Source organism: Hyaena hyaena, unplaced genomic scaffold (assembly GCF_003009895.1).
Source record: "Hyaena hyaena isolate Hyena2069 unplaced genomic scaffold, ASM300989v1 scaffold_34, whole genome shotgun sequence".
Taxonomy (NCBI): domain Eukaryota; kingdom Metazoa; phylum Chordata; class Mammalia; order Carnivora; family Hyaenidae; genus Hyaena; species Hyaena hyaena.
Window position 1 is genome coordinate 4,259,476 of NW_024080665.1, and position 8,138 is coordinate 4,267,613.

The following is an 8,138-nucleotide window of genomic DNA, read 5'->3' on the forward strand; positions in this document are numbered from 1 at the left end:
GAGAGAGGGAGACACAGAATCTCAAACAGGCTCCAGGCCCTGAGCTGGCAGTCAGCACAGAGCCCGATGCGGGGCTCGAACCCACGAACCATGAGATCATGACCTGAGCTGAAGTCAGACACTTACCTGACTGAGCCACCCAGGTGTCCCTAGTCCAGCTTCTGATACCTCTCTCCTCTCCATGGCAGTCGCTGGGACGTCCTTACCTGCAGTGGCCCAGCTTGACCAGATAATCTCCCCGCCCTGGGATATGGTATCTTGAGAGCAAGGACACTTGAGTCCAGTGGACCTGGCTGAAGCAGAGCGACCTCTCCTGCCCTACCAAACCCCCTGAAAAGACCCCACGTCCCTTCTTTCCTGCCTTCCTCCTTTCCCCTCCCCACTCCTAGAACTTGTCTGAGTTCAGCCTATCCCCTCGGATCCCCTCTCTCTCTCTTCTAATTGGAGATGCTGGGCAGCCGCTAATTTAGCAACATTTCATCCAGGACCTTCCTTCTGCCAGGTAGACCTGGAGGCAGCCTCAGTGTGTAGCCTGCTGTCTGGATGATGCTGGCTGTATGGACCCTCCTCTTCCTTCCCAGGGCTCCTTGTATGGTCTGCGCTTACTCACCCATGTGGCTCATTTATTCTCCCAATTACCAATTTGTCCACTTTCTCCCCTTTTCACTAACACCCATTTGCTCACTCACTCACTCATGTACGTGGCACTTACTCAGTCCCTCTGGGCCAGGTCCAGGAACACATCTGGGAACAGACTGGCCCAAGATAGGATCAGGACACAAACAGCAGAGGCAGAATGACACAGAAGAACACAGGGGTTCTATGCTCAGGTGGAGTCCCCCAAAGTCAGAGCTGGAGAGGCCCTAACACAGATTAGCCGCTTTATTGAATAGATGGGAGGAGGCCCAGGGAGGCCTCATTTGGCCCCAGGCCACTTGCACGGCACTTCTGGCCTGCCTGCCATGCCAAGGTCAGCTCCCTCAGCCCTGACCACATCACGTTTTCTAGTTCTGAGTCGGTGGCCTCAGGGCTGGGTTCAAAACCCAAGAACTAAGGCGGGGTGATGCCCTCAGGGACCTGAACATGGATTCAGCAGGAGTTACACAACTTGGGCTGGAAGGGCCTTCTGTTCAGAGAACTCCCAACCCTCCATTTTACCTCCTTGGACACCAGAGTGCAGGCAGCCCACTTATAAGTGGGCCTGGCAGCAGCCCCAAACCCAAACCACCGCGACCAGGCTCGTGGTCTTTGTCTGTACCCACTGCTCAGCCATCCTGGGTGCTGGAATACGAAGGAAGCCCATTTTCCTGAGGAGAAAACCTTTAAAGAATGGGTTTCCCAATAAAGGCAACCCCCCCAACCAAAAAAAACCTTTTAGGGCTGGAAATGAATTAATCAAATATTTACTTAAGTACCCTGTTAAAATTAAATTCTTTCACTTCCTCAATTAATTCAGAAAACTTGCTCTTTTCTACTTATCGTGTAGGAAACAGCTTTATGCAAATTAGTTACCGCCCTGACTGGTGGAGGTAATACGGGGCTCATGTGTCTTGCTAAGAGTTTTGTTTGCAGTAAAGTATGAGGAGAGCAACCTGGATGATGAAGACTGTCAGGACAGGAGTGTGGTGTGCCCCTCCTTCCCTGAGGAGTGATTCCAGAAAAGAGCCTCAATGTTAGCACCTGCACTGGCTGCAGCTGCTCAGGCTCCCACCCCTCCAGAGTCCTTGCTACTGCTTCCTGTTAAGCCGGGAGCCCCGTTTTCAAGGGGGCTGGACGTTATGACCAATGGCACTAGAATGTATCAGAAGTGAATTTTTTTTAAAATTTAATTTTTTAAAATTTATTTATTTATCTCTGAGAGAGAGATGTAGAGAGGGAGAGCAAGCACAGGCAGGGGAGGGGCAAAGAGAGAGAGAGAGAGAGAGAGAGAGAGAGGGAGACACAGAATCCAAAGCAGATTCCAGGCTCTGAGCTGCCAGCACAGAGCCTGACGTGGGGCTCAAACTCACAATCGTGACCTGAGCAGAAGTCAGATGCTTAACTGACTGAGCCACCCAGGCGCCCTACAAGAAGTGAATCTAATAGTCATTAATCAGCTAATATCTACTGAGCATTTGCAGCACTGGGCCCTGAGGCAGGTGCACAATGAATGGAAATGTACGTAGCAAGTCCTAAAATGGAGGCATAAAAGAGGGGTTGGGGAGCAGAAAGGAGGAAAACAGAAGTTTCAGGAGGCAGTGCAAATTTACCGGGCTATTGCAATGTACCAGGTATTTCATAAGCGTCATCTGTAATATTCATAGTGACCTGTGGATAGGAGTTATTACCTATCTCAATTCCCCCTTGCTTAAGAACTTAAGTGTATTCTTATGCTGATTACCCCCATAGACCTCAATTTCTTCATCTGCAAACGGGGAACTCCTACCATATGTCATTGTTGGGAGGATTGAGTTCCATTCTAAGCACTTTGCTTAGAAAAGCAAGCCCTCGGGGCACCTGGGTGGCTTAGTCGGTTAAACGTCGACTTTCGCTTAGGTCATGATCTTGCGGTTCGTGGGTTCGAGCCCCGCGTCGGGCTCTGTGCTGACTGCCAGCTCAGAGCCTGGAGGCTGTTTCAGAGTCTGTGTCTCCCTCTCTCTCTGACCCTCCCCTGCTCACGCTCTCTCTCTCCTAGAAATAAATTTAAAAAAAAATATTAAAAAAAAAAAAAGAAAGAAAAGCAAGCCCTCAATCAATGTCATCATGATTACACCATAGGAGGAAGCTGAGGTACAGAGAGGAGCAGTGACTAGTCCGGAGCCACACAGCCATGAGGAGGAAGAGCTGGCTTATGTTCTCTGTTCCACTCCACAATCTGTGATACAGAAAAGGTTAAAGTGGAAGCTTTGCCCTTTGCAGTAAGCCTGTGGCCTGGACTTGGCTGCCCTCTCTGCCCTGAAGAAGCAAGGCCACCTGTCCAACGCGGGATGACCCCAGGTTACCTGTGGCTATGTGCACGGCAAAGTGCCCAGAAAGGGCACTTGGAGAGAGGAAAACGACCTGGGTTTTCCTCTGAGGGCTGGAGAGCTGGACCGAGGCTCATCTTGTCAAAGGTCTGAGCCCTTGGACAAGTACCTCCCCCGCTCAGCTGTTTCCTTGTCTGAAAAGAGGGCTACCAATGTTTTTCTGCATCATACGGCTGCCATGGGGCTTGAGCGAGTTAAAGACTGGGAAATGGTGTTTCACACAACCCTGTTGTGCTAATAGAAGCATAGTTAAGGAGGGCAACTTTGGAGTGGGATGGGGTGAATACTATCATTTAATGGGGAGAGGCTAAAGACAGGTAGAATTCAGTTCAAAATAAAGATGAACTTTCTTGTAGCTCTGGCCATAGGCGTGGGAGGGAGTGGGTGAGTGGAGCCAAGAGAGTGAATCAAGAGCGTGCAGAAGTGGCTCCCACCCAGGGGTAGGGGTGAGGGTGGCTTAGGTGAGACAAGATCCCCTCCCTATGCTCTCCTCCTCTCTCCCCATTGCTGGAGCAGAAGTATCTAGCAGATCTTTCCACTCATGGTGGTGTTGTGAGCAGGTGGCGGAATTAGAACTTGGAAGTTCTTGCTCTCCACTTGACTCCAATACTTACTTGCTGCACAACTTTGAGCCTCTCTCTGGGCCTCAGGTTTCCTAGTTATCCATAAAAAAATACAGCAAATGCAGTGTGTCAACTGTCAAAGGACTAGATAGATGGTGAAGAAGAAGCATTGTAACTGGTGGAATTGTAGGTTAAAGTTGAGAGAGCCCTGCATTCATCTAGCATCTGAACAGATAATGCATCTGGGAACTGTGCTTTGTGGTTTACAGAGCATTTTCATTGGCTTTATCCCATGCAATTCTCACAGCACCTCAGATTTACAGACAAGGATATGGACCCATTTAACTTGTACAACTTCAACAACCTCACACAGTGGTCTAGAGCGCTGACTGGAGGTGGGAGAGAAGTGGTCCTGGGCAGGCATCCCAGCTCCAATGGGGCCATGGGCAAGTTACTTCAACTTAGCGTAGAACTTGACGTGAAGTATGTTTTCAATAAATGTTCGCTGGCAAACAACCAGAAAATGCAGCTGGGAAGTTGCAGGGTTGGGCTTCTGGCTCCTATGTCAGTGCTCTTTGCCCCATACTGAGCTGTTTCATCTCATGACTGTCCTCTCTAGTTCATTTAGCATCTAAGGCACCCCAGATTGAAAAAGTGAACTTGTGCAAGGGGAGGCAGGCAGTGAAGGGGCACCTGGGTGGCTCAGTCGGTTAAGCGTCCAATGTTGGCTCAGGTCATGATCTCACGGCTCGTGGGTTTGAGCCCCATGCTGGCCTCTGTGCTGACAGCTCAGAGCCTGGAGTCTGCTTCGGATTCTGTGTCTCTCTGCCCCTCCCCCACTCACCCTCTGTCAAAAATAAATGTTAAGAAAAATAAAAAAAAAATAAAAAAAAAAAGAGGAGGCAGGCAGTGAAGAGGCAGCTTGGTCTCAGATAACCCAAAAGAACTCATGACTGATTGCCCTGGGGTCAAGCACACTGGTTGCCAAAGGGAAAAGCTTCCCTCTCACAAGCCCGAGGAGCTGATGAAGGAGGAGGCGGGCTCCCGCTGAGGCAGTCATAGAGTGCTAAAATGACAGACAGAGGGCTGGCAGGTCTGTCTCTGGGCAGATGGATCGCCTGATATATCGCTTGGTGCCCAAGCCCTGGGATTGGTCTAAAACAGGTTTGTGTTGACCCACTGGCTGGGCTTTGGCATCTTGTCAAACTGCTGTCACTTCCAGACATAAAAATAGCCTCAACTTAGTGCTGGGGCAGTCTGCTGGACTCGGCATGGAAGCAGCAGCCGTTATGCAGGTGCAAACCAAGCACTACCCCAAGGACTGCCTGCTGACTGTCATGGACCGGTACTCGGCCGTGGTGCGCAACATGGAGCAGGTGGTGATGATCCCCAGCCTCCTGCGGGACATGCAGTTTAGTGTGCACGGGCACCAGGCCCAGGACGGGGCCCCTGATCTCTACAACTGCTTCACTATGCTCAAGGCCATCCGCATGGATGTGGACCACGGGCTGCTGCCCCGAGAGGAGTGGAGGTCCAAGGTGGTGAGAGACAGGGCCAGTGAGGCTGAGAATGAAGCTGCGAAGATGGAGGAGTCTGAGGAGGAGAGGATCTTGGGGCAGCTGGACCTGGAAGCCCAGTTCCGCCTGCACTTTTCCAGCCTTCATCACATCCTCACCCACCTTATCCTGAAAGCTGAGGAGGTGACAAGAACATACCAGGAGATAATAGGACAGGCCAAGTAGGCCTCGGACTCTAGGGAAGGTAAAAGTGGCTCCGTTGGTGGGTGTCAGAGTCCACTGAGGGATAGTCCAGGGGAGATGAGCTGGAGCAGTGCACAAACTGGTGGGAGGGGGAGAGCCTGGGTCTCAGACGGGCACCCTCACCGCAGGGTATTGAGACCATGACCTGGGAGGGCTCAAGGCCAGACTTGTCTTACTCTCTGGACCCATAATTGGTAAGTAATGGCCATGAACTGCACAGTGATAATAGGAAAGGTGGCCCATGAATGCATACCTTCTGTGCACATATATGTGTTTGAGCATGGGTAGATTTACTAGTAAGTATGTGAATGCTTGGGTCAACAGCTCTGGTTCAAGTTCTGACTGTACCACTAAGGCTTGGTTTCACTGGCTCAGTTCTCTGGGTTTCCGTTTCTTCACTGAATAATAAAAGTATTAGTAAAAATAACTACTGGCACTTGAATAGTTTTATAGTTTAAAAATCACTTGCATATGGGGCATCTGGGTGGCTCAGTTGGTTGAGGCTCTGACTCTTGATTTTGGCTCAGGTCATGATCCCAGGGTCCTGGGACTGAGCCCTGTGTAGGGCTCTGAGCTAAGCATGGAGCCTGCTTGGGATTCTTTCTCTCCCTTTCTCAGGCCCTCACCCTGATGGCACTCTCTCCCTCTCTTTCTCTCTCAAATTAAAAAAAAAAAAATCACTTGCATATCAATTTTCTTTTTTTTTTTTTAATGTTTTATTTATTTCTAGGAGAGAGAGAGAGAGAGAGAGAGAGACAGCGTGAGCAGGGGACGGTCAGAGAGAGAGGGAGATACAGACTCTGAAATAGGCTCCAGGCTCTGAGCTGGCAGGCAGCACAGAGCCCGACGTGGGGCTCGAACCCACGAACCGCGAGATCATGACCTAAGTGAAAGTCGGACGCTTAACCGACTAAGCCACCCAGGCGCCCCTTGCATATCAATTTTCTAATGGAACTATCATTCCCTTTTACAGATAAAAACCTGGGGGCCTGAGAAGTAAAAAGAGTCCCAGGTTACTCATGAAATGAATGAACCCTGGCTTAACTCAAATCCAGTTCCCTTCTGTGCTAGTGGATTGACCTAGCAACTTAGAACACTGCAGCCTGGGCTGGAGAGAAACCCTCTCTATATGTGTCAACTATAATTAAAAAACAAAACAAAACAGGGGCACTTGGGTGGCTCAGTTGGTTAAGCCTCCAATTTTGGCTCAGGTCATGATCTCATGGTTCATGGGTTCGAGCCTCCACATCACACTCTGTGCGGACACCATGGAGCCTAGAGCCTGCTTCAGATTCTGTGTCTCCCTCTCTCTCTGCCCCTTCCTCTCTCTCTCTCTCTCTCAAAAATAAATAAACATTAAACAAATTTTTAAAAAGCTAGAACAAAAATCCAACTTGTTAGTATCAACTTCAGCAACAAAAAAGAAACTGCACCCTTTGACCAGCCCAACTCCTTCAAAGACAAGAGCAGCCATTCTGCACCGTGTCTGAGCACACCATAACCTGATTTTCGTGGAGGCTATCTGGTACAGCAGAAGTTAGAAAATCTGGGCTCTGGTCTTGGTTCTACCACTGACGCTGTATGGCCCCGGACAACTTCACCTGTCTGCATTGCAGTTCCCCTGTGAGTAAGACATGGAGGTGAGACTAGCTGTTACCGCTAGTCTAGTACCGCTGGTGGGGCTCTGATAACCCCACTCTTACAGTGCTAACTGCATTGCCAGATTTCCCTACAGCAACAGCTGCTGCATTATTTTTCCTACCTCAGTAGGTGCGTTGTATGAATTTATACTGACTTGGTTTTTAAAATTTCAACTCTCCACAGATCTCTTTAAGTGACAGAGGGCAGACTCTGATGAGGCCACGGAACAGCTCACTAGCTCTGATGTAGACCAGAGGGGCCTGGACCTGCAGCTGGAAAAGCAAAGGCGACTTGGTTCTCTGGGATGCTTCCCTCCCTCCCTCTGAGCACCGGCTTGTGGACTTGGCACCAGGTCACCCTTAGGATGCTTGTTGTTATTCACAGCTCCCCTCACCCTCTTACCAGCTCAGGGTGGTGGCCGATGCTTCATGAGGGGCGAGATATTACCTGGACAGTGTGGTATGGTAGAAAGGATGTAGGTTTTAGCACCTGACCGAAATTCATATCCTTTCTCCGGGAAGTCATTCACCACATGATCTTTATTTAACTCATTGGACCCTAAATTTCCTCATCTATAAAATGGGATAGTATGACCTCACAAGACTCATAGAAATTAATGATGATGAATCAAAAACACCTGGCATTGTGAGTGCTAATGCTATAGGTTGACTTTCTCTGACCCTTACCATGTGTTTGCTCTAGCCCTTGCTTTTTACCCTCCAGAACTAAAGGGTAGTAAAGTCCCTTGGGATGAATGGTTCGCACTCTTGTACCTGCCAAGCATAAGTGAACTATAAGATATGTGTTCCAGCAATAAAAACCCCCAAAACTTTGTACTTGTATGTATCTTCATTAGCTTTTTAAATGTTTTGTTTTATTTTATATTTAAAAGAGGGAGTTGGGGAGGGGCAGAGGAGACACAGAATCTGAAGCAGGCTTCAGGCTTCAAGCTGTCAGCACAGAGCCTGACATGGGGCTCAAGCTCACGAGCAGTGAGATCATGACCTGAGCTGAAGTCGGACATTTAACCAACTGAGCCACCCAGGGGTCCCTATCTTCATTAGCTTCTAAAGTAATTTCTCAGACATGATTTCATTTTTAACAAGTGAGACCCAGGTAGATAGATGGAACTCATCTTATTTTGTCCGGAAACCATGTACTTATATTCA

At 49.1% G+C, this 8,138-nt stretch overlaps 1 protein-coding gene across 1 annotated transcript; it reads left to right on the top strand.

The window, feature by feature from the left end:
* The first annotated feature begins 4,839 nt into the window (after positions 1–4,839).
* Positions 4,840–7,805, top strand: LOC120229634 (thyroid hormone responsive). The gene is made up of 2 exons (XM_039228774.1): positions 4,840–5,329; positions 7,153–7,805. Exon 1 carries the CDS (start codon positions 4,840–4,842, stop codon positions 5,308–5,310), a length of 471 nt encoding a protein of 156 aa, XP_039084705.1. The 3' UTR covers positions 5,311–5,329; positions 7,153–7,805.
* Positions 7,806–8,138: the final 333 nt, after the last annotated feature.

Coding starts and splice junctions, on each gene's coding strand:
- LOC120229634 (XM_039228774.1), top strand. CDS start 4,840: ATGGAAGCAGCAGCCGTTATGCAGGTGCAAACCAAGCACTACCCCAAG.